The sequence below is a fragment of the Ceratotherium simum genome, chromosome 17 (genome assembly GCF_057802395.1).
Source record: "Ceratotherium simum simum isolate JZ-2026a chromosome 17, ASM5780239v1, whole genome shotgun sequence".
Classification (NCBI taxonomy): Eukaryota; Metazoa; Chordata; class Mammalia; order Perissodactyla; family Rhinocerotidae; genus Ceratotherium; species Ceratotherium simum.
Genome location: NC_141916.1, coordinates 5,571,180 through 5,598,406, shown reverse-complemented (window position 1 = coordinate 5,598,406; position 27,227 = coordinate 5,571,180). Strand labels below are relative to the sequence as shown.

Sequence of the window (27,227 nt, the reverse complement as noted above, 5' to 3'; positions counted from 1 at the left end):
AAATGGTTAAATACAAATTTGAGTCAAAATACAAAGAGTTCATCCATTCAATAAATATTTATTGAGTGGTTACTATGTGTCAGTCACTGTTCTAAGCACTGGGGATACTTCAGTGAACAAGACAGATAAAACCCCTGCTGTTTGTGGCACTTGCGTTTCGGTGATTTATTCTGAAGATATTTTATGATGATAAAATATTTTATTATGATAAAATATTTTAATCATTTGAAAATCTAGAAAAATAAAGTAAACATTGACATATGTTTAAAGCTACAGACTTAAATTAGAATCAAAAGTAATTGCAGTGTTTGTTTTGGGTTTGCAACTCATAGATTCTTTGGGTATTGATTTTTATAATCTAACTTCAATTTGCCTACATTTTAACTTCACAACAGGTGCATCAGTATCCTCTGGGAATACTATCTAAGCTTGAAACACGGATCAGGCAGAGAACTGTACTTGCTATGACCCACTGATTTGGGTTTAGTTTAGTTAACGTCTTTGGGCCTCAGTTTCCTCATTTGGCCATAAGACTAATAATAAAACTATTAAAGTAATTTTTTAGAAAATATTTTGTATGAAAAGTCCTGTTATTTGAAAGTTTAAAGAAAAGTGTAATGTTGTCACTCACCATCAAATACGTCTTTCATTTAAAAATATCTTATCAAAGCGCTCACGCATACAGCAGAGTTATACCAAATTATGCCAAATGCAAAAGAGAGAAAAAGTCTTTTAGGGGCCGGCCCCGTGGCTTAGCAGTTAAGTGCACACGCTCCGCTACTCGCGGCTTGGGTTCGGATCCCGGGCGCGCATCGATGCACCGCTTCTCAGGCCATGCTGAGGCCGCGTCCCACATACAGCAACTAGAAGGATGTGCAACTATGACGTACAACTATCTATTGGGGCTTTGGGGAAAAAAAAAGGAGGAGGATTGGCAATAAATGTTAGCTCAGAGCCGGTCTTCCTCAGCAAAAAGAGGAGGATTAGCATGGATGTTAGCTCAGGGCTGATCTTCCTCACACACACACACACACAAAAAAGAAAAAGTCTTTTATAATTTTTAACAGAAAAATTGCAGGCAATCTTGGAGATAACTAAAGATGTCGCATCTTCATCTTCTTAGTAATAGAAAATAGGAAAGCTATCCCTAAGAATTATTTTACTAATCTAAAATTACATTCAATTAACATTAATATTAATATGAAATATTTTCCTTCTTCATCTTTTAAAGACCTAACACACTCTAGGTTTAAAATCATGCTTACTTTACTTATATATTTATAATTCCAATCTGACAAATTCAACTTCAAGTTCAAAATGAACGCATCAAAAACTCCCTTAGCACAGGTGGGAAAGTTTTACCCACATATCACCTCTTTTGAACTAGGAAGGATGTAAACATCATTATGGTCTGAACCCTAATACAGGATGATTTGAAAGGAACTAGGAAATCACGTTTAGAAGTTAGGAGTTACCTAGTTTATGAGTTTCAATGAATTAGCTTTTAAAATAAAAGCAAAAATTAATGAAAGATGTGTAAATTAAACTAATTACACTTTATTTTTCAATTTTAAAACATGAGATGGAAATTTTATTTCCTTTTGTGCAAACTCTACTTGTCCTCCTTTCTGCTTATAAATTTCATCTGTAAGACCATTCACATAATAAGAATTATAATCCAACACCTTTTAAATTTTTTCAAAGAATTTTGCTTTTAAGAACAACCTGACTTGAGTTAGGCTCATCTTCAGTAACTGACTTTCATGAAACCTGTGCTCCCCCCAAACGAGATTTCTTTCAGTTCCCAAACATGTGCATGTCCACAGTGCCCTGACTCGGCACACCCATCCTGCTCTTGGAATGTTCTTCCTCCTCTTTTCTGCCCAGTGTTCTCCCACTCACCTTTCAAGACCAAAATTAAAGAGCACTTGCTCTCTGTAGCCTTCCCTAACACCCCCCGCATAAATCATTTCACTTATATATCTCACAAACACCTCTCTATATATGATTGCATTATAATATAATGATTTAATTAGGATTCTGCATCCTTTGCTAAGGATGAGATTTTCAAAGGCAAGGACCATATCTTATTTGTTTTTGTAATCTCAGCACCTCGTATATTGTGTGTCACAAACTAGGCATTGATAGACACAAAGTATACCTTAGGGGAGACACACTCATAGACCTTCACACACCCAGGCACACACTTGCACATATACACGTGCACATTCGCACACATACACAGAAAGAGATGGAAATTCACCACAGACAGTGGGAGATACAGACAATAAACCGTCAACAATATGCTCTCAGAAAAACACATGCACAAAGAAAAAGACATGGAAGGCGGAAAAAGCACAGACTCTCTACTTCCAAGGAAGAATAGGAATGTGCAAGTTACATTGTGCTTTTGCAACAATAAGCATATGAGTAGAGAGCCACTTTTACCAAAAGCTAGATGAAATTGGGCCAGATGTTGTGGATTCCAGTGCAGTCTAGATGGTATAATCTAAACCGAGGTAAATTAAAACAACTCAGAAAAACGAAAGCAGACTGAACACAGCTCACACGGCATTCAAGTACACACTGAAGTGCAACTGATTGCACGTAAGCTAACTCATATAGAAGCAAACAACAAACTGACTCTGACTAAATACCTCTTCCACTCTGAGAGGGGCATGGTGCTCACGCAGCTTCAGCCCCTGGTCACGCGAGCCACCCCCCTTACAACAGGGGCAGAGATGAGAAAGGCGGGCGAGCGCTCACCCTCAACATCACGTGATTGTAAACCGCTACACAATTATAAGTCATCCAACACGAATCGTCCTCAGTGCTCCCAGCTGAGCTGACAGCCATTCATCCTCTCAGCGTATGCTACGAGCACCACCCTGGGCTTCACGTTCTGCTAAGGACTGGGGTCCCCAAGAAGAAGAGGGTCCTTCCGCCACTGGCACTGACCGAGACATTTCTAGACACTGGAGTCCCGAAAGGCCTGGTGCAGAAACACCACTGCTCTGCCGCCTTCGTGGTAAGACAGAGACAGACTGTTCAGCGAGGCAAGGCTTCGGCTGCGTGGAAACTGTTTTTTGTTGTCAGTGATTTTACTGAACCACCTGCAGTTTGCAGTTCCTGTTTCTGTTCTCCTCAAATGCCAGAAGGCAGGCACTTCATAACTGTTAAACATCAAGAGTTTTCTTTTTTCGTGCAATGTTCGGGCATATAAGAGTCTGTGGGATAAAAGAACAGCTTAGCAGCTTGGGGGTATAAAATAGCCCAGTGGAATAATGAACGCTACCTGAATGCTTAGGAGCAAAGACACACTGATTTGGTTACTTTTTAATAATTCAAGGTACCCTCACTGCTCCTACTGTGGCGACTGAACTAATGAGGCTAATGAATAACCGCCCTGCAATGGGCGACAATTCCCATAAACTTTGTGCACCTGCATTTCTGCCAACACCCACTACATCTGCCTCCAAAAACCTATGTGTGTGGGGGTGGGGCTCTATATATGCAGAATGTGTGTGCGCGCGCGCATAAGTCACCTCGTCCCAGAGAAGGCGGGTTCTTTTTAATCTCACCTTGCCCAAAGCATCATCCATTTTTCCCTCTAAATTTTATTATTTATAAAGATTCCAAATTACTAGAAAATGGTATTTTATCTAAATATGATCTATTAAAATATTCTCATATCATATGTTCAAAATCTTATTGTTTCAATATCCTAAGAAGTAGAATTTCAGTAAGCTTTTTTTACTAGACACAAAAAGTGAATAAAGCTTAGGATACAAGCATTAAATTAGAAATCCAAAGATTCAAGATTTATTGGAAGTTGAGCAACTGTTACTGTGTAATTACTTTAATTCATGCATTTTTAATGGGTTACCATGAGCTCGTATTCCTTTAATAATCAGAAAAAGACAAAGGAAAAAATTCAAAAATATAAAATGGAAATTGAGAGACATGTTATGTATTTGTTTTATTCCTGATCGCTTCTGAAAAAAAAAGAGAACAAAAAATATGATCAAGACAAATTTTATAGAAAATCATCTTTGACTATAAAGGAACGCCATGTGACAAGGCATGAGACTGAGTAATGGCTATATTCAAACAACTTGGTGGTCAGAGCGTCTTTCTTGTCTCCATGATACAGTGAAGCCCCAGCAATGCCATCCGAGTAGAACTGGGATATCCATGTCTCTGGAGTGGGATATCCTTATCCTTGGGGCTATAGATCCCAGGAGAATGAATCTCCAGAACTCAAGGCCTCATTCCTTCATAGGGGCTTCCTAGGACCCCTAAACCCATCTGGATTGGAAGCAAATCTTCTGCTAGTCAGACCTGCAGCACTGAGATGACCTAAGAGAAGCTCAAATTCACACTCTTCCTGTCTACACTCACATTGGCCTTTATGCCAGGAAATTAGAAAAACTCTGTGCTTAGTTAGTCCCCAACTCTAACAGTGCTGGGATGTGGCAATGCAGACCCATTGGAAGCAGCAGATAACCACAACCTGAAAATGGACTTTGTAAGGGTGCCTGATTTCCTGGTTCTTTCAAAGATTCAAATTAGCTCCTCATGAGATTTTCAGTTGACATCTGATAAAATTATTCTAATATTCCTCTAGAAGAATAAGGCTAATTTTTTTTTAAAGAGAAACAGGGTTATGCTATAAGTTATTTTAAAATATTATAAAATACAAATATTACAGCATTAGAACAAACAGCAAGCCCTAAAACAAACCCTGGGTGAAGAAGGACTTCATGTGAAATAAAGAGGAAGTCTGAATCAATTCAGCCTCTCACACTGGAAAAGTTGATGACTCAGAAAAATAATTCAGAACAACAAAAGACCCCGAATAGCTAAAGGAATTCTGAGAAAAAAGAACAAAGCTGGAGGTATCACACTCCCTGATTTCAAAATATACTACAAAGCTATAGTAACCAAAACAGCATGGTACTGGCACAAAAACAGACACACAGATCAATGGAATAGAATCGAAAGCCCAGAAATAAACCCACACATCTATGGACAGCTAATCTTTGACAAAGGAGCCAAGAACATACAATGGCGAAAAGAAAGTCTCTTCAACAAATGGTGCTGGGAAAACTGGATAGCCATATGCAAAAAAATGAAAGTAGACCCTTACCTTACACCATACACAAAAATTAACTCCAAATGGATTAAAGACTTGAATGTAAGACCTGAAACTGTGAAACTTCTAGAAGAAAACATAAGCAGTACGCTCTTCGACATTGGTCTTAGCAACATCTTTTCAAACACCACGTCTGACCGGGCAAGAGAAACAATAGAAAAAATAAACAAATGGGACTACATCAAACTAAAAAGCTTCTGCACAACAAAGGAAACCATCAACAAAACGAAAAGACAACGTAACAATCGGGAGAAGATATTTGCAAACCATACTTCTGATAAGGGCTTAATCTCCAAAATATATAAAGAACTCATGCGTCTCAACAACAAAAAAACTACCAAACCAATTAAAAAATGGGCAAAAGACCTGAACAGACATTTCTCCAAAGAAGATATACAGATGGCCAACAGACACATGAAAAGATGTTCAAAATCACTAACTATCAGGGAAATGCAAATCAAAACTACAATGAGATATCACCTCACCCCGTCAGAATGGCTATAATTAACAAGACAGGAAACAACATGTGTTGGAGAGGATGTGGAGAGAAGGGAACTCTCATACACTGCTGGTGGGAGTGCAAACTGGTGCAGCCACTGTGGAAAACAGTATGGAGATTCCTCAAAAAATCAAGGATAGAACTACCACATGATCCAGCTATTCCACTGTTGGGTATTTATCCAAAGAACTTGAAAACACCAATTTGTAAAGGTACATGCACCCCTGTGTTCATTGCAGCCTTATTCACAATAGCCAAGACTTGGAAGCAACCTAAGTGCCCATCAAAGGATGAAGGGATAAAGAAGATGTGGTATATATACACAATGGAATACTACTCAGCCATAAGAAACGATGAAATCCAGCCATTTGTGACAACATGGATGGAAATTGAGGGTATAATGCAAAGTGAAATAAGTCAGAGGGAGAAGGTCAAATACCGTATGATTTCCTTCATTAAGTAGTAGACAATAACAACAATAAACAAACACATAGGGACCGAGATTGGATTGGTGGTTACCAGAGGGGAAGGGGGGAGGGAGGAGGGTGAAAGGGATAATTCGGTACATGTGCGTGGTGATGGGTTGTAATTAGTATTTTGGTGGTGAACGTGATGTAATCTATGCAGAAATAGAAGTACAATGATGTACACCTGAAATTTTTACAATGTTATAAACCAATGTTACGGCAATAAACAAAAAATTAAAAAAAAGAAAAAAAAGAAAAATAATTCAGGTTAGAGCCCTACCTCATACTATTGCCAAAATAAGTTCTTATAAAATACTAGAAGCATGTGTAAGTTATCACTTAATGGTTCTCCAGTATAAGAATTAATTTCCAAGCATAAAATAGTGGGAAAAAATCACAAAGGAAAAGATAGTTTTGACCACATAGAATTTTAAAGCCTCTGCATACCCCCCTCAAAGAAAATAAATAAATAATAAATTAAAAATTGCTATAAAAGGTAAATATTTAATATATAGTGAGCTTTGAAAATCAATAAAAGAACACTATTATTTCAATATAAAAATGAGCATGGTATACATTTTACGTTGTCTGATACAAGAAAATATGTCCTATCTCAATAGGAATAAAAAAAGCAAATTAAAAGAACACTGAGAAAGCACTTTTCACTTTTTAAGGCAGCAAAGCAGTTAACATGATTAATAACCTCTGTTGATGAGGTTCCAGTAAGCTGGGCGCTCCCCACACTGCTAGCCAGGGTACAGCCTTTGTGGAGAGTAATTTGGCATTTTGGCAATTTGTTCTAAGAGCCTTTTTAAAAGTTTATAGTTCATTTCCTTTGACACAGTAATTCTACTTCTAAGAATATATTTTAACAAAAATAATGAGATAAGTTCCACGATTTTGGTACACACATTAATCCAACAAGTGTTTTCCCAATGCCTGCTCTGTTCTGGGCCCTGCGTTGGCAGTCATGGTGAGCAAGACAAACAGGGCTCCTGCCCAGTGACAATCTATCACTTTAAAAAGGAGGCTTATTGTGATACTTCTTGTATGCAAACCCTGAAAACAATCTAAGTAACACACAATAAGTGAATGAGTAAATAAATTATGGTATGTTCATAAAATGGAATATTATAAGGGCATTAAAAACAACTTCTGGAAAAATCCATAATGACACGGGAAAATGTTCATGTTAAAATGTTAAGAGCAAAAATATCATGATGCAAAACCAAACATATAATATCACCACAATTATGTCAAAATACATATTCATAGATTAGAAGGAAATATTTGAACATGTTAACATAAGTGATCACTGGACTTTTCTAAAAGTCATAAAACCTGGGTTCTAGTCTCAGCTCTACTGCTTATGAGTAATATATGACTTAGGGAAAGTCAAACTTCATATGTCTTAATTTTCTAATTTGTAAAATGGAGCTGTAATGCTGGTCTTGACTCCCTCCCAGAATCAAATTAGATAATGCATGAATGAGTACTTTGTAAGATGAAAAGTTCTAAACAAATATCACATACAGTATTATTATTTTCATTTTTGTGTGTGTGTGTGAGGAAGATCAGCCCTGAGCTAACATCTGCCAATCCTCCTCTTTTTTTTTTTTGCTGAGGAAGACTGGCCCTGAGCTAACATCCATGCCCATCTTCCTCCACTTTATATGGGACGCCGCCACAGCATGGCTTGCCAAGCGGGGCGTTGGTGTGTGCCCGGGATCCGAACCGGTGAACCCCGGGCTGCTGCAGTGGAGCGCGTGCACCCAACCGCTTACACCACCAGGCCGGCCCCCGGTATTATTTTCTTAGCAAACAAGGATGATTAGAACTGAAAGTCTGAACTCCTTTCTCCCACTTTTCCATGTCTCTTCTCTTCTTCAAATTCTTATTTAATACAATGCTCATTTGGGGGAGGTTTTTCTTGACTTATCCCATTTGCCCCCAATCACTTACTTTGCATCTTTGTCACATGTGTGCACTACATTAATCCACATTTATTGGCTGAATATATCTCACCTGGTGATTTTCTTTCTTTCTTTTTTATTTAATTTAATTTAATATTTTTTGGTAAGGAAGATTGGCCCTGAGCTAACATCTATTGCAATCTTCCTCTTTTTGCTGAGGAAGATTAGCGTGAGCTAACATCTGTGCCCATCTTCCTCTATTTTGTATATGGGATGCCGCCACAGCATGGCTTGACAAGTGGTGTGTAGGTCCATGCCTGGGATCTGAACCCACAAACCCCACGCCGCCAAAGCAGAGTGTGCGGACTTAACCACTATGCCACTGGGCCGGCCCCTCTTTCTTTTTTTTAAATCTGAAATCATTTATGAACTGGAGCTATCTAGAGTTTTTAGGAAATTATAAAACTGCCATTTCTTCACTCCCATCCTAATCTTTTGCTCCAAAGATATAGGAATATAATAACTGAGCTGCCCTAAAATCAACAGATCTCTTCAGGAAAACATTCCACAATCCCTCTGATGGGTCACGTCTGGATCTTAAATATTATTTCCATCACCATTACATTTTAAGTGTAAACCTTTCTCTGAGGTGAAGACCACCCACCTGATGCCTTGTGAGGCACTGTTCCCAGCAGAGGGACGTTGACGGTTGGGTCCGCCATGATGCCTTTATCCAGGGAGCGCAAGGACAGGAATTCATAGAAGTATTCTGCCTACAACAAAAGGCATTGACAGTCAGCACCATGGGAACCACAGAGAGTGAGAAGGCACTTCCCAACTCATCATCCCTCTGATGGGAGTGACATTTTCACTGCAGGAACTCTGGAGCACGCGTTGTCTAAAATATTGTGTAGGCATAACTTACCCTTCTGCATTTTAGAACTGTAGAATTAGACTCTGTTTGGAGGGAAGTGATCCTTTAAAAATTTTAATAACAAGCATCCAAAATATCTACAAGGTAGCCTTTTAGCTTAAACCATATTATTTTGTCGCTGTCTCTTAAAAGGATTGAGAAAAATGCTCTTAAGGAAACAAGTGATATCAAAACAATTATCAACAAGCCCTTAGAAAGTCCATCTCAGCCTCCTGGGTCATTCTTTAATTCTTTTCAAATCTGAAATGAGTCTTTTGATCAGAATTTGGAAAGCTCTAATAAACAAGAGATAATTAAAGCAGCAACCTACTGGCAAAAGAAGATATTAAAGTCCAAAATTTAATGATCTTGCTGTTAACATTTATTTTTCAGTCTCATTCCCTTTAAAAGGTTTATATTTAAGGTCGCAATTTAATTATAGGGAGAAAAGCCTAAAAATGCAAAACCACCAGCACAATTTGACAATAAGCCATAAAACTTTACATGGTAAATATTTTCATTTTCCCACCAAATCTAGTTGAAAAAACGATCTCTGCTACTTGAACAGCAATGAAATACTGAAAGTGGTGCTGGGTAATCTCACTGTGGGGCTTTGATGTTTAACTGATCCTCAACTGGGGTATTGAAAGAGTTTGTGAAGGAAACAACGTGTTGTTGCTTAGGAATAAAGAACAATCAATAGTGCAGATGCCGAAATGAGAGTCAGGCAAGTTGAGTGGTTCTGCAGTTATCTGTAGAGATATCCAGAATTTTGATGGGTTAATTATCTAAATTCATTACATAAACAGGGGTTAGAAAGAGGTTTAAAAAAGAATATGGCCTTTCTTCTATGCAATGTGAAATTTATTTTCCAACATGGAAGCTATGAAGAGATACATGGTAGACATTCATACAACTTGCTGCGTTGTCACAGTATCAATATATTAGGCATTAAGGACTTCATATGGGGATGATAAGGCAAAGGGGTCATCTCAGTGGCTATGGGGACATTGTCTACACTGGCTGTGAGTTGAAAAACACTTCCTGGTAGGCCAAAAGGAGCACCTTCATTAACCAAACGCCCACTGCAGCCCCTTCTTTGAGTTGTGGCAGCGGTTCCAGAAAACCCACCCTAGGTGGGTAACCGAGTTGCGTGAATTAATTTTATTAAATTCATTCACTAGGAGGGCCTTGAGGATAAGGGTCATAAGTCAGTCAATTCCTACCCTGTCCAAGGGAAGGCAGAGGACTGCAAGATGTCTGACGAAAGGAGTGGCATCAGGAAAGGTTAGTCAATTTGGAATGAATTCCTTCGAAAAAGAGAACACCATTTCTGTCCCTGCAGGAAAACCAATGACTAATTCTCTGATCATAGATGAAATATTCTTCTTGTACTTCTTTTTAGTGTGGCAGTGCTCACGTAACAATTTGATTTGAATATCTCACATGTCTCTTTGTGCTTCAGGAAAACAACATTCAGTATTAAAGGAGCTTCTGAATGTCTCCTTCAAAAACTTTTGATAATGTTCAAAGAACAGGGAACTGAAGGCATTTCACTCAGAGTCCAGAAACATAACTTCACAGATCCTTCGGGTCTTCTGTTGATGCTGTTGAGTATGGCCCCATAAAGTAGGCTGGGAAACACGGAATCCGTTATATTCAGTGTCAGAGTGTTTATAATTCGTGTTGGCATGACTGCCCAACGTGATTCTGCTAGGGGACTTCTCTGGACAGCCAATAATATGATCTTATCAATAACACATTTCAGAGTAGAGGTTATAAGGTAACCCTTTGATTTCTTTGAGAATCAGTAAAATCATGGTTTTTCTACTGCCATTGTAAGACTGTATCACAGGGCAGGTACTGGTCACAACAGTTCCTTGATTGGATTTTACTAGCAAAAGACAGTTGCCAGAGAAAATCTTTGTTTGTTTGTCTTTCTTTTTGAAGACGATAATGATGCTGTAATCTCTGAAATATATAATTTCCTTCATACTTGGTATATATTTTTAAAAAGGTGTTTGTCCATGCATTGTTTTCATTGCCTTCTTAAAAATTCCAACTTGAAAACCACGTAGAAATTGACCAACCCTTTGTCTCTGATCTTGACACCGACTTCTTTCAAAGTTTCACTTTGTTATTATAAAGAGATCTACCCAAACCACCAATACCATCGAAATATTTCTACAAATAAATTATCATCTCTACCACGAGGTAGAGATGACATATATTACTCATTTAACTTAAGGGTTAAAATATTTCCCTCAAAGTCATAGAAAATGGCTGATGAAATAAGTGATAGATTTACAATGTCACAGTCTAACTTCTAGACAGGACTTTCTGTTTTTACTTTATTTATAATATAATAAGTATGCTTAGTCCCAAACCTCTTCAATGGAAAAACTTATTTGGGAGCAAATAAAACCTAAATTCTATGCCAAAGAGAAAAGAGAGCTAGCTTTAATGTTTGGGAACAAGCTTCACAAATTGTAGATTTATTACTTAGATAAAAGGAACTCAGAGGATGAACTGTAATAGGGAGGTGGCATATTGGAGAGCATGAAACCTCCATTAGGAAAAAGTATATTTTGTTTCATTAAATGATACCAGTGGAAGCTCAGGTAAAGGTAAGTAGGTGCGTATTTGGGAAACACATGAAAAGACTGCCTTGTATTCAAAGAATGGGTCTATTCAGGAGAATAATTCACTTCTAAATTAAGTTGCTGAAAAATCTCGCTGGCCTGGTTTGCCATGCAGTAAATTTTCTTTTCATGGAGCAGTATAAAAGACACTGAAATATTATCAAGAGAGGAGTGTTGGAGGCCATTTAACATGCTTCCAAGAGACTTGGCTAAATATTAGGGTTGTTCCTTCCAGAAGAGATGAAGACATCATTTAGAGATGAAGACATCATTTAAACAACAAAATGGAATGACTCATAAGGCCTTCACTCTGGCCCTCTTTTTTCAGTAGACACAGAGAAAGGAAGCAGAGAATCGCATTAACCATTGGGAGGAATGGAGAGAAACCAGTATTTCTTTTCTACCTTTGAAGTTCTGGGTTTATGGTATATACTTAATCTAATAAGCACAATAATTGCAGGAGCCTCTGAGTTAAGAATCAAAGGTTCTTCATAAAACCATAACTCTCAAACCTCTTTTAACTTCATGTATCTCGATGCTGACCTACGTGCTCATGGGAGAACACTAAACGAATAACGGTATCATATTTGTCACAAAGAAAATGTCAAGTGGTTTATAGATAGAAAACATACAGATGCCTTAAGGTTTAAAAATTTACAGATAATTTTTGTTGAGCATTTTCTATACTCCACTACCGTTCATTTAATTCTCACCATCTACTATTATTATAGTGTACAAGTGTGTTCAGATTAGCCAGGCACTAAGTATGAGAATTACTAAAGGGATATAAAATAGCTCCTACACTGTATGTGAAGAGCAAGAAGAAATCTACTAAAATAACCAGGAAAGGAAAATAGTTCAGTGTTAAAGTCTCAAACAAAACAAACAAGCGAGCCCAATGCTTAAAATAATCTGACGCCTGAATGTCTAGACCGAAAATTGCCAGATCTCTCATTCTCCCTCAGCATTCTTTCTTGTCACCTCTCTGCAAAATTTCATCCTTCAAACTCAAGACTCGTTATCCTTGGATTCTGTGACATTCTGCTGATTCTCCTCCTGTGTCTTGATTTTCTGGCATTTCCTCATTAACTTACCTCCTCTCAGCTCATGATCACAGAAAATCGCTAAGACTCAGACCTCAGCTCATCTCCTTTTATATTCTGTCATGAAACTCACGCACCTTCACAGACTGAACTACTTCCTTTTGGGCAATGATGCTCTACGTGAACTATTCACACTGCCTCGTGGCCACGCTTGCGTGCATGCAGCCAAATTCATTATCTTCCCAAACCAGCTTCCTCACCTGATTTCTTTATATCTGTCAACAGTATCATCATTTGTCCAACGACAAAGGTACCGAACCTCAGAGTTGTTGTTTCTTCCCTCTACCTCATCTCCCAAAAGCCAGACACCAAAATCGTATCCTTTTTTTATAATGTCTTTCAATTCTGTCCCTTCCTTTCATTCCCACTGCTTCCACCCTAACCCAGCCTTCATTCTCTCCCGTTGGCATTACTAGAATGTTTTCTGAAATATTCCTCTTGCCTTCCTCTTTAAAATATCTGCCATAATATAACCGATAAATCTAATTAAGACATCACTTTTGCCATGTCACAATCCTTTCCTGTCTCCCCTTATCTCCAGAATAAGGCCTCTTTAGCCTGTTAAGTGTCCTCCACAGTCTGCCTTCAAATTTCCGTTATTTCTTTTTTTTTTTTTAATTTGACTTATTTATTTTTTTCCCCCAAAGCCCCAGTAGATAGTTGTATGTCATAGCTGCACATCCTTCTAGTTGCTGTATGTGGGACCCGGCCTCAGCATGGCCGGAGAAGCGGTGCGTCGGTGCACGCCCGGGATCCGAACCCAGGCCGCCAGCAGCGGAGCGCACACACTTAACTGCTAAGCCACGGGGCCGGCCCTCCATTATTTCTTACTCTTCCCCAACAGGGATCTTCTTCTGGAGCTCAACTGGCCTGCTCTGAACATACCATAGCCGTGTCTATTCCAGTGTTTTCACCTAACTGACCTGCAATAGGACTTAAACCAGCTGGGCCCTTAAACATATACTGCCATGTATTATTATGAAACTTTTCATGTGTGTATATCATGTATTCTCATATACCTTTTGGATTCTTTGTGGTTAAGAATGGCATTATTTTTTTCCAAGACTTTAATGGAGATTCACTCAGCATTGTGCACAAGCAAAGTATTTAACAAATATTTGCTGAATAGATGAATGACCTACTGAGAAGCATCCAGATGCATCAGCCCAAGGCACTCCAGAACACACTGTTGTGGTGAAATGGCACTAGCCTCTGATTCTACTGACAGGCAGCAGTAGCATTTCTGTTTTGGCAATTGCTAAATAGTTTTATGGGTCAAAAGATTCTTTTACTTTGCTGTGTGGCCAGTCACCGCAGCGTACATAGAGAATAGAGAACATTTTTGAAAAAGAGAGCAATCAAACCAACATCGACATTTGATATGCAGCCAATCTGTGTAGTCTGTAACTGTTTTATGCTTGTCTGGGGGGCAAAACCTTGGCAATGAAGCTCCCAGAAAGAATGTAAGCAGATAGTGTAGACAAGATCCAGTTAAGAAACACTACTTTGTCCAATGCTCTTCTGGTTCATGTTTCCCACTTGGGTCTCTTCTATAAGTTACATACATATAATTGTAATTACATGTAATTTATATAAATTTAAAAGTTTATAAATTTTGTAAAATTGTATAGACATATAAATTTTGCTTTCTGTAAATTACAATATGCAATTGCAGTGTCACTATGACATATCTGTGCAATATCAACAATGACTTTTTTCCTGCCTTCTTTTGAAACTGGCTCTAAGAAGAACTTGTTTCAAAAGCAAAAAGGAAAAGCACCTTCTCATGCAGAGCAGTTATTATTTCACCGCTCCTGGCTTCAATTGAAATGCACATTGTTGAAAGAGAGAATCTCTATCAGCCCAGTTCTTCTGATCTAGTAATCCTTTTTACACACACTAGCCTAGACCACACAGTCAGTGGGCTGGGTTGAGGGAGTGAAGTTATTGGAATATAATGGTAATATTAAAACTGAAACTCCAAGTAAACACATCCGGGACCAAGAGAGTTTTGTAAACTAAAACTGGCTGGAGATCACATGGTTTGGCTTCACATGACTCTGAAATATCTAAAGACATTTTCCATTTTTTCCTCCGAGGGTTTGGAACCACTACTGCTCATGCAAACCAGAAACAGACAGGCTATCTGACAAACCATTGGCTAGTCACTCTCTCTTAAGATTCCTAATGATAGGAAAGCAATGCAATAGAGACAAAAATTGCTATTTTTGTATCAGATAAAACCAAAAGCTAGGTTTTTTTTTAATTTTTATTTTTTAAGGGAGGGGTAGCAAGGAAGTAGAAAGGCAAAGCGTTGGGGAATGGAAAAGGTTTTTTTCCAGTTCTTCTAAAGACTGAAAAAAAGGGTATCAGTATAAAGATTAAGTGTGCTCTCAAGAAAATACAGCCCCTGTTCAGCACACTGCTTTCACCAGACTGCCAAAATTTCCACGGAAAGGGCAACGTAGGCAGCAGCGGGGCTGCTGGAGCTTTGTTCCTCTTTACTCCAAGGCTTCCGGGACAAGTACCTCCTCTTCATGGTGAGCCTGCCCTAATTCAAGCATTTGCAAAGTCACGGTCAATGCCACCCTAAAAATTGGACACTGGGAAGAACGAAAGTACTGGGCAATATTCGGTGGGGCAAGTTAAGGGACCGAGGAAAGAAAATTTCCTTACAAGTGATGTGGCTGGCACTTTGGGGACTAGGGACAGTCAAAACAAGAGGTATGGAAAAGAAACAGTGTGGAAGAACTTGGGGGCACAGCTACAAGTTTCTCTTAGCTGCTAAGGCAGAATAATTATTGGACAATGTGGAAGGGATACTAAATCAGCAGTGTAGGTACAGGTATTTTTGAGGAGATGGGAGAGGGAGATTTCAGTTCTGAAAAAGGAAAGGAAGTACTTTTCCTATTTTTTTCTTCTCATCTTAAGATTTATATTTGAATACTTCTTTTCTTAAAGCTTCAGAAGCAATCATTGGGTACTGATTTATACGGGGGGAAAAGAGAACTGTGCTAAGAGCTATTTCTTTAATGATAATTTAATTACTATTAAATTAATAATAATTATTGAATTATTAATATTAATTATTGAATTATTATGAGTAATTACCCTTATACCCCATGCAGTGCATTTTTTTTCCATCAGCATCTCATCCCCTTGTTATCTCCATGCAATTCACATGGCGGTGTATTTCAGCACATCACATTTTTTAGGACAGAATGACATTTATAAAATGTACAAATAAATTTGGGTAGCACATATAACTATCTCAAAAGGGGCAAAATTAATGTCCCATTTCTTTCAGAGTTCTTTATAATGTATAGTTTTCTCTAAGGGTGGTGTTTTTATTTCATTCTATTGATAAAAAGTGTTTGAAGAATTTCAACTGACTTAGAAATGTCAGGAGATATTCTCAGTGATGGCTTTCAAAATACTTAATATTAGGTCATATTTTTCTTAGTTTTAGCTTCAGGTAGTTTTCTGAAATTCTTTAATACATTTTTTATTGAATACACCTGGACAGTATTAACTTACTTCTTTGATAAAAACCAGAAAAAACAGACTATTCCCCTTAATTTTATGTTTTGAAAAAATGCATTAAACTATTTTGGTAAAGGTTATAAGATACACCTTAATTTGACTTCTTTGTTCATATAATTGCAATTTCATGTATCAGAATACTATGTTACAAGACATCCTCCAATGACCAGTTGTTCTATCTAAGAGCTAAACAGAAAAAAAAAAGTCTATAACTTCATAGTTACAGATTTTCAAAGTCCAAAATTTAGGGAACTGGTCTTACTAGCAGATGATTCAAATAACAGTCATCACCATAAATTTTTTTATACTTCAGAGAAAGCCATTGTCTAGAATATATAGCACAATTAATCTTTTTAATCTTCTAAGCTCCTCTAGATATTTGCTATTTTAAAATTGTTACTCAGACATGCACCATTCATCCTCTTTAAGAAAAAGAGAAACTGAGGCAGAACTGAAGCAATTTCCTGGAGACCAATGATGATGAAAATCCATAATCGGAGGACTGGCTAAATCTATGTGGCCAACTTCAACTGCCCCCTAGTACCCCTGAGCAATTCTTTTAAACACCCTAGTCTCTTCCTTCTCCTACACACAACCATTCCATAGTTTCCCCAAAGTCCTCTGCCCCATTCCTGCTATCTTCACTCAACTGATGACCATATCCTATTCACAAAGAAAACAGAGATTGCTAGATATGAATTCTCTGAACTTTTCCTCCATCCACCTATAAATAGGCCATATCCACATTCAATCTTGCTTCCTTCCCATATCCTCTGAGACTGGCTCCTTCGATTTTGTCAACTGTCCTCATGGATATTAATGTGATGAAAAGGTTAAAAACCCAACCCTATCTCCACCAGGCTATCTTTCCTCCTTCCCGTCATTACAATGCTTCCAGAGGAGTCCATACTCACGGCCTCTGTTTCCTTGCCCATTAGTCCTCAGCTCACTACAGTATGGCTTGTGCTCCCATTATTATTAAAATGTTTTCATAAAAGGTTGCTGATGACTTCCAAGTTGTTAAACATATTGAATACTTTTTCATCTTGATCTCTCCTGTATTCTCTGAAATTTTGTATTACAATCAACTTCTCTTTCTTTTTTGATCTATATATAGCAACAATCTCTCTCTCTCTTATTTTTTTTGTGAGGAAGATCAGCTCTGAGCTAACATCCGTGCTAATCCTCCGCATTTTGCTGAGGAAGACCGGCTCTGAGCTAACATCTATTGCCAATCCTCCTCCTTTTTTTCCCCCCAAAGCCCCAGTAGATAGCTGTATGTCATAGCTGCACATCCTTCTAGTTGCTGTATGTGGGACGCGGCCTCAGCATGGCTGGACAAGCAGTGTGTCACTCCGTGCCCGGGATCCGAACCCGGGCCGTCAGTATAGGAGCACACGCACTTAACCGCTAAGCCGTGGGGTCGGCCCTCAACAATCTCTTTGAATTTTCCTTCTCCTTCTCTGATCAATCTTTATCTAATGACTTTCACATGCTTCTCTCTCTATAGCTGTACCTTACAAAGAGTTCTGAATATGGGCCCATGCACCCCTAGAGAATCCATAGCTTTTGTGTTCATATGTACACAACTATTTTTCTGGGGAGAGTAGATCCAAGCTATCATCACATTCTTAAAGGAGACCATGACTCAAAAAAAAGTTAAGAACCACTGCCTTAAATGTTGATGTTTCCAGGAAACAACTTCTGGTCTGCTCTTCTTGCTTCTGTGCTCTTCTTGGGGTATCTTATCTGTTTCCATGACTTCAATTTACACCTATATTTCAGTGACCTCCAAATTTTTACCTCCAGTGTTCACCCTTCTTCTGAGCTCTAGACTCATATCCCATATAACAGCTGTCTACCAGACATCTCCCCTTGGACTTAACATGTTTGAACCAAACTCATTACCGTCCCAATGAATCTGTTCACTTGTTTCTTTAGATAGCAAGCACTACATACCTGATCGCCCAAGACACACACTTGGAAGTCTTTCTAGACCAACTTTTCTTTCACTAACCACGTCCACAAACTTCACTGATTTCTCAAATCTATCCCTTCTTTTCCTTCCCATTGCTACTACCAAAATTCAGACATTTCTCACCCACGTTCCTGTCTGTCTCCTAATGTATCTTCCTATTAACTCATGACCGCCAGATTTATCCCCTCCAATCTACATTATTATCCAGTTTTTCTTGCTAAATACCAAGTAGCTCACATCACTGCCCCTACTTAAAACCCTTAATGGTTTCTAATCACAAGGAAGAGTTTAGCTACAGCTTTGTATCTGGCTCTGCCCACCAGCCTCTTTTCTCACGTCTTCCCTTACAAGTCTTTGATCCAGCCACAGCAAGCTTTGAGTCACCGAACCGCCATGCTCTCTCATGAACCCTGAGAGGGTTCCTACTACGGCTCCCTACTCTACGGCTGGAATGTCCACTCCCTGCCCTTGTCTACAAAGAAAACTTTGACTTACTTCTCTAGGTTCAGGTGAAATGTCACCTCTTTGGTAAAACCTCCCTACTCTACGGCTGGAATGTCCACTCCCTGCCCTTGTCTACAAAGAAAACTTTGACTTACTTCTCTAGGTTCAGGTGAAATGTCACCTCTTTGGTAAAACTTTCCTCCTCCAGATGCTTCTTTCCTGTCCTCTCCTTTATCTTGACTATTGTACTGATAGTAACAATCTATTTACTTATCTTTCCCATTAAACTCTCCTCTATGGGAGGGACTTTGTTCATTCTTATTTGAATCCCCAATGACTAACATATTTTTTGTGGCTCAAAAACTGTTTACAAAAAATGAATACAAGCTTTAAGTCAAATTAGTCATATCCTAAAAAACATTAGGTAAATCACCTCTTAGCATGTCCAGTCCAAGTCATGAAATTTCTGACTTTAAATAAAACAGAAGCCCAAGCATACATGTGAAGCCTTAAGAAAGAAAGGTAGACATGGGGACCCAATCACAAGTCAGCAGGAAATGGGGGATAATGGGGCCATGCTCAAGGAGACCAACCTGGTCCTGTGCTGGTCTCCACAGAGACAGCTAACAGTCCAAATAATAACATCCACAGGCTGGGGTGAATTTGGGTGAAATCTGGGATACAGTCAGACCAGTTTGGCTTGAATTCCAATTCCACTGCTTATTAGCTGGCCTTGGGCAGTCTTAGCCTCCTATTTATCAACACATACGTATTGAGTGTGCCAGGCAGTGGGCACTGTGTATGCCTACGATGCCAAGGATGAGTGAAAACAGACCTAGTAGTTGTGCTTGTGGAGCTTGCAGGCTGCAAGAGAGTTGCTCATAAACCAAATAATTAAAAAGTTAAGCCTGTGATAAAGTGCCTCATAGGAGAAGTAGGTAGTGCTTTGAGAAAATGTAATTCAAGTTAGCTTGGGGGTCAAGAAAGGCTTGCCTGAGAAGAATGACAGAACTGAGATCCGCTTAATGAGCAGAAGTTCAACAGGTGAAAGAGGGGGTGGCATTTTCCACAGAGGACAGATCAGGTGCATGAGCTCTGACAGGACTTGGGCGGCTTGGGGAACTGAAGGGAGGCCAGCATCCACTTCACAGCGTTGTTGCCAAGATTAAAGTAAAAAATGTGCGTAAGGTAGGTAGCAAACGTCGGCAGACAGTAAGCATTCAACAAATGGTAGTCATTGTTAACAGGATCAATGTGCGAGTCCCTTACTGGGGGGGCATACCAGCAGAAGTTTCCAGACAATGGTAGAACCCATAGGTAGAAAGGGGCAGCCTGGGGATTTCTGGGTGTTGGGGCTGGAGGAACGTGATCAAGGGGGTTCCCACCAGCTAAGGACATCAGCCATGTGCTGTGGGTACAGGGAGAAAAGAAAATCGTTTAAGAAAATCTTTTCCTTTTCTGCTTGTTGCAGATGTGGGTTTACAGTTCAATTTAGCATATATAGGCAAAATCGCAATTGCCTTATTTCTTTAGCTTTAAAATAAATTAGAAATGTCTTACTGAACTATTAATTTACAGGAAATTTAGAGGCTAGAAGAACAAGTAAAACCACACCACAAAGATGTTATCAGGAAAATCCAGGCTGTGGGAAACTCGACAAGCCAAAAACCAGTCTCCTGGGCTGGCCCCGTGGCATAGTGGTTAAGTGCGCGTGCTCCACTGCTGGCAGCCCGGGTTCGGATCCCAGGCGTGCACCGACGCACCGCTTCTCCGGCCATGCTGAGGCCGCGTCCCACATACAGCAACTAGAAGGATGTGCAGCTATGACATACAGCTATCTACTGGGGCTTTGGGGGAAAAAATAAATAAATAAAATTATAAAAAAAAAAAAAACCAGTCTCCTCAACACAAATTTGAAGGAATAAAAAAAGAGAGAGATGGAGGGGAAACCTACAGATTGAAAGAGACCTCAAGACCTATCAACCACTCACAACGTGTGGATCTTATTTGGATCCTCATTCAAACAAACTGTTAAAAACGTATGACATTTATGAGATAGTTGGAAATCTGAACACGAACTGTATATTTGATTACATTAGCAAATTATTTTTAATAGTTTTGAGGTTTTTTTTTTAAAGTTCCTATGTTTTATAGATACATACTAAAACATCTGTAGATAAAATGATCTGATATCTGAGATTATTTCAAAATACTATGAGAGGGAGGAAGTGGGTGGGAAGTATAGTTGAAACAAGACTGGCCATGAGTTAATAATTCTTGAATCTGGGTGATGGTTAAATGGGTGTTCATTTTTCTATTCTGTCTATATTTGTGTATGTTTGAAAATTTCCATAATAAAAAGCTTTTTAAAAAAGAAAAAAACAGTTTCATATTGGCAGCTGCATTGAATGAATAAGCTTCAGTTCACAGAGAGTAACACTTCTTGGCTGGATGCTCCTACCCATGGCTCCCCACCTACTCTGGTCCAGCCACACTGGCAACCCTGCTGCTTCCTTAATGAGCCAGGTGCACTCCCACCTGAGGGACTTGGCACTAATTGTGCCTTCCGCTGGGGTGCTCTTTCCACAGAGAGCCCCACAACTTACTCCCTCCATTTTATTCTCATCTCTAGATCCCTATATAAGGATTTTAAGAGCCAAAGAGGGGGCAGCATATTTTCCATTTGTAATGTTGGCCAACCTCACAGTCTCTCTATTCTGCCCACTTAAAACATGCCAGAATATTAGGACAAATCTGAACTCTCCTTTATTGCTTTTTAATTACCGTATATTATTTATTTTTTTCTCATTTCTAAGCATTATTTCCTGTAAATTCTTTAGTATTTGCACTTCCCCCTCCTAGATGTAAACCTAGTTAATGATAATCACTCTCTTCCAAGAGCACAGTGAATGACAGTACTTTACAGTTAAAATAAACGGTTATGGGACAGATGTGAGCAGACACCGCAGTTAGTCAAGCTGATTCATTAAAAAAAGGCACGTTAAAGCTGAATCAACTGTCATCTTTTACTGATGATTGTTGATCTGATGTGATGAGAGAAAGTTCATGCACGTGGATGGGTCGATTCGGCTCCCGGATGGCCTGGAACGTCGTTAACTCACACAGACCGATCCTGGCCCTGGTTCAGACTTCCAAGCCTTTGTTCTTGGAGCTCAGAGGACGGCTTTGAAGTTCAGGATAAAGCTCTTCTAACACACCATTACCAAAGAATAACCTTTTGATTATGATCTCATGAAAGTATAATCAATAACTTACATAAGTTAAAACCATGGCAAACAGTGACGGTCCTGTAATTGGACCTTTATGAATTCCATATGTTACAATCTCTGCATTAGCTAGCAGTCTTGCATAATACATGTATATCTTCCCAAACACAGCCGTTGAACTTTCTTAAAAGGCTATGAAACTTTTCACAGCTACTGTCAGCCTTGAACTCTTCAGGCCCCTAAGCTAGGGTGTGGGTACTAACAGGCAGGATTTTTGGAAAGCTTAAAAGGATAAATATTTCCCCCAAATCCAATAGACACTCATTAGTGAAAAGCAATTTAATAAAAGCCAGTAACATTTTACTTAATTACATAGCTTGTGTGCTTTAAAAAATATATCAGGGAAAAAAAAGACTTTTCCAACAAATCATTGTTAAAAACATAAGTGGAAAATATATTCATTTAGCAAAGGTGTGCTCTCGTGTGAAGTTCTCAAATGACTGGGACCTGACTAGGAAGCCATTATGTCATCATCTACATTATCTATGATTTATATTTATCTCTCTCTCTCTCTCTGGTTAAGCTAAATTACATTATTACTAAATTTAAAATGTGAGTGTTTAGTATACCTTAATTGGCTTCACTTTGGGATAAAAAGAAGTAAGCATGCAAGAGAAGATTTGGGAAGAAAAGTACCCAAACCCAAGGCCACAGCAGTTAAAACAAAAAAACCAACAAAAAAACCAACAGAGTTTTCTGATCTATCTAAGAGGACAAAGAAGTCTGAATTGAAGTAACACTTAACGACAGAATAAAAGATATCCAAATAAAGACTAGTCCCATCTTTTTGGACTAAACATCAGATCTTTAAAGAGAGATGAGTATATAAAGCCAAAAGCAATAAATAAAGAGGGGACCCATCAAAGAAGTTATTTTTGCATCTCGGACCCTCCTCACAACTATTACTACCCCCGCACCCCCAGAGTCATCTTATTCAGTTTTGTTACCTGAGATCATGAAATTTTTTTTTCTTTTGGAACATATGTGAAAGTTGCCAAAGCTAACTTCCAGAAAATTTATATACTTTTAGATTCCTTAGTTCAAAATAGCACTGCTAAAGTAATCTTTGTGACTGTACTGCCACTATATAGAACTTCACTTGTAAATATGTTACTAGCTTTCAAATTAAAATTTGCATTACTGACTCACAATGCGTTCATTGTACTCATCTACATCAAAACGCGATATCTGGCCCCAAATCTCCTCTATTTGATTATAATTTTAAAGGCAGAGACCATAACTAACTATTACCAATCTATTTCAGTTGTCCAACTTTATTTTACTAAAGTGATTTCAAATGTCTTGCACACACACAAAAAAGAGATGATCAGAGATGACCAGTAACACCATAGGGGAGAAGGATCAGGCTTTTAATATCCTCAGTTGGACTGTTTTTTAAGAAAATATCAGTGAGCTGGTTTTGGTCCCCAGTTGTGATAGAGAATAACAGGCTACATAAAGAGGAAAAGAAAGAGATCAATGGGAAAACTGGATGTACGAAAATCAGCAAGGTGGATATGATCTGAATCATGATTTGTGTGAATGTGTGGAAACTAAAAGGCACTGAGAAGTGGGTCTCCTATATTCATCTTTTTTCTTTTTTGCAAAAAAAAAAAGATAGCTCTGGAAATTATAGACTGGTCAGCATCAGTATCTCCACGGCTCTCTTAATACCCAGAAGAACAATCTAAACATCAACATAGAGGCACGAGAAGCAAACAGTGACTAAACTGATGCCCTTCCTCAGAAGAGAGGACGGGAAGCAGTGGACAGCTGACCTCCAGGTCAAAATCACTGCTGGTGAACACACTGGGTGGTGTTTCATTCAGAGTGGTCTTGGAAACCAATCTATTAGATATTCTTAATAGTGACTTTTATAAACAAAATGTGAAGACATCCACAAAAGCTGTAGATTTTCTTACATTAAGCAGGTTTTAATACTCTGGAAGACAGAAGTAGCCAAATGTTCTTAACCAATTAAAATACGACACAATTAAAACTAGAATAACATTTGCAGAGGTGAAAAGCCAATTGCTAAAGTATAATGCGGCAACTGACACTAGGCCATTCAGATCTGGAAAATCCTAGTTTACCACCAGCTGAATATGAGTTAGCAATTTTATACTATATGGAAAAAGTCCACTTGATTATGAAACTTAGTGTGGGTAAAATTCTTTCCTCACGCCATGCATTAGATGTAATACTCGTATCTATTTTAAATGACATGAATGAATAAGAAGGATTCAGAAAAACAGACCAAAAGTTCATTGAAACCATTTAAAAAGTCTTACAAAGCAGTGTTTTTGAAAATTAAGTGTTCAGATTGATTACTCTTCCCATCCCAGTTCATTGTTGTCAATAGTTCTTGACGGGTTTCTTTTTTTACACATCATTCTGGAAAACCAGTTTTATTTTGATGTAAATGAATTCCTGCTACGGGGCTGCTGTTCTCAAGTCCTTAAAGGTACAACCAAAGAAATGAGGTTTCACTGTAGCAAGGAAGATTCTGGATGGATATGAAGTGTGGGCCATCAAATTGCTGAAACTCTGGATTTCAAAGATGATGGCTGAGTTCTTGCAGAAGGTAAAGATCTGCCCTGCATGCTTCCTGTCAGAGGCTGAGACCCCTTCTGGCTCTGCTAATCTACTGTTGACCTTAAAACTCTCGGATTCACAAGCAGCCTCCCTGTCGAGATTTCCTCCCCACTCCTGCTCTGGATTGATGCACTGTCTACTTTTTCCACTCCCAAACTGTATCATTTCTTCATGCTACTCTGTATCACTCTTCCCAATCCCTTTAAAGTTGCTTTGTTCTAAAAAAATCAAATCCTTCCATAACATTTATTTCTAAATTATCTCCCTCCCAGAGAATAAGTATTTCCACAGAACTCTTCCCATCAGCTTTTTCTAGAATCACCATGGCATTATCTCTTGTGTATTTCCGTCATTAGTGTTTTCCCTCAATTTTCTTTGTTTGTGCCATATCACTTTGGGTGATATTATCAGAGGAAATTAAAGTAATAGAAGTTGTAGTACTATGCGGAAAAATCATGTTTATTAAATGGAAGAAGGAAGGAAAGGGAGAGGGGTTGTAATTCTAGGATTGGTGGATTCTGGGGGAAAGAACTCATCTCCCGGAAAGAGTCAATGTTCTAAAATGAATTAAGAGGACAACAGAACCTAACTGTCAGTACACACTGTGCTAACATAATGTCTTTCTTCCTCCACAGGCAGTGGATAAAAGACAAGGCCCATCTACGTACCCAGGCTTTTAGAAATAGATTAGCAGAGGCTCAGGCTAACTTTTCAAAGCTGTGTAAAAACAGCGCTATTTTTAAAGATATATATACTATCTAACTATTAAACACTTTTCAACTCTCATTGAAAAATCTGTTTCTGTACTTCCTTTTGATGCTGTTGGAATTTCCACAATACGGGATCTCAGAGGGCTTTGTAAACAGGTCAGTCTTCACAAAGCCCCTCTAAGGTAAAATGACGGAATGTGACACTTTAGAGCTGGAAAAATTCTAGGAGCTCATGTGGGGAAGCTGAGGGCGAGGGAGTTTAAGTTGTATTTCCAAGGCCCATCCATCAGGACGGGCCCAGCATGGTTTCCATGATACCACACTGCCTCCCTGCCAACCATCTCCATTATGCTGATGTTGAAATCAAAGAGAAAAACCCAACACTGATATTTCGCTGAGATTTGGGGGACCACCTCTATCAAATACCTACATGTCCTGGGCACTGTGCCGGGGGAAATGTATCACAGCCAGAACCAAGCAGTTGCCTGTAACAAGCCCTTCCAGGTACTGCCTCAAAAGGGAACATTAATGTGTGTGTGTGTGTGTATTGGACTGGATAACACAAAAACAGATCAACAGACTTCGTCACACTCCACTCCGGGAGAAAAACTGTAGGTAATTCTTTCCTTCCACATTTATGGGACCGTGGAAGTGCGATGTGGTGATGTTGCACTTTCTCACAGCGTAAAGTTTCAGACTGAAACAAAGTGGAAAGCTCTGCTCTGGCTGTCAGAAGATAGGTGTTCCTTTGCCAGCTCTGTCAGTAACTCCCTCTGTGATCCTCAGAAAGTCGGTCATCATCTCTGGTCCTCGGTTTTCTCATCCGAAAAATAAGGTGGTTGAAGGAATCTATAAGATTCCTTCCTTTCTAGGAGTTTATGAATCTAAGTGGAGGCAGCCCTTGACAAATTCTTCCAAGGTTTAACACAGAGTCCCAAGGATTTGGGAGGAATCTGGTTCATTCTGCATAGATAACTAGGTAGAGAACCGGGCCCGTAGAGAGTTAGTTCTTAATGTCTCAACATATTAGTTCTGTGCTCTTAGTGATCTCAGACCTAATGAGCAACCTTCTCAGAGACACTTGCAAACCTGGAAATTCGGTGCACAGACATCCTTGGATGCACCTTTTGCCTTTATCAGTTTCTGATGTTTTCAAAATGCATGAATACATTTTGATAACCAGTTGATGAGACTACTTAGTACAATCCACAGGATGGTTGAGAATGATTTCCCTCTGTCAGACCTGCCCATTTCCCTTCTGTTTGCTACGTGCTCACCACGGGAGATTTTGCTCAAAGAAGCACGTGAGGGCTCCTGTCTTTGAAGTGGCTGCAGAAGACGCTCTGCAGCAGAGATGCCAGCAGTTTATAAACAGTAATTTGTGTCTACCTACCAGGCTTTTTGTTTTCTTTCCCCTGAACCGTTTTATTCCACAGAGAGCAAAATCAGCAGAAGTTACCAGACACTTCAAAGGCTGAAATGCAGAGTATTTACTCAGATATCAAGACTGCTAGTTCAAGCAAAACCAGGTCTTTGGCTGCCTGAGTACTTTCTCTTAAAGACTCACCTCTATTAACTCTTTCCCTTTCTCCCATTTGCATGTACAGCTCTGGGAGCTCTGGTTAGCAGATTAATTTGTCTTCCCCTTTAATGGAGCACCCAAAAAAGCATATTTATTTGCTTAGAGTTCCCTTATTTTGATAAATGTAGCAAATACATCATTCTTCTTCTTAGAAAGTGCTACGTTCTAGCCACTGCTGACAATAACTCTCTAAGCCTTTAAGTTGATTTCCTTGCTAATCCCACTCTGCCTCATTCCTATGAAAACTGAGGAAATAACACCATTCAGTGTTGGGAGAATAAATTACTTAATATATTTAAAAAATTTTAAAGAGTATTATGGAAAAAAGTTCCAATCACTGTTATTTTAAAATATTTCTGGATAAATATACCTACATATATATATGAAACATTCAGA

The 27,227-nt window shown here is 38.8% G+C and overlaps 1 protein-coding gene across 1 annotated transcript in view; it reads right to left on the bottom strand.

Annotated features, from left to right (window-relative positions):
• WIF1 (Wnt inhibitory factor 1) overlaps window positions 1-27,227 on the bottom strand; it is a 66,297-nt gene that overhangs the window by 19,488 nt on the left and 19,582 nt on the right. The window contains exon 3 of the mRNA XM_004429370.3: window positions 8,699-8,807. Coding sequence (XP_004429427.1) covers window positions 8,699-8,807 — 109 coding nt within the window. The remainder of the gene's footprint in view (window positions 1-8,698; window positions 8,808-27,227) is intronic.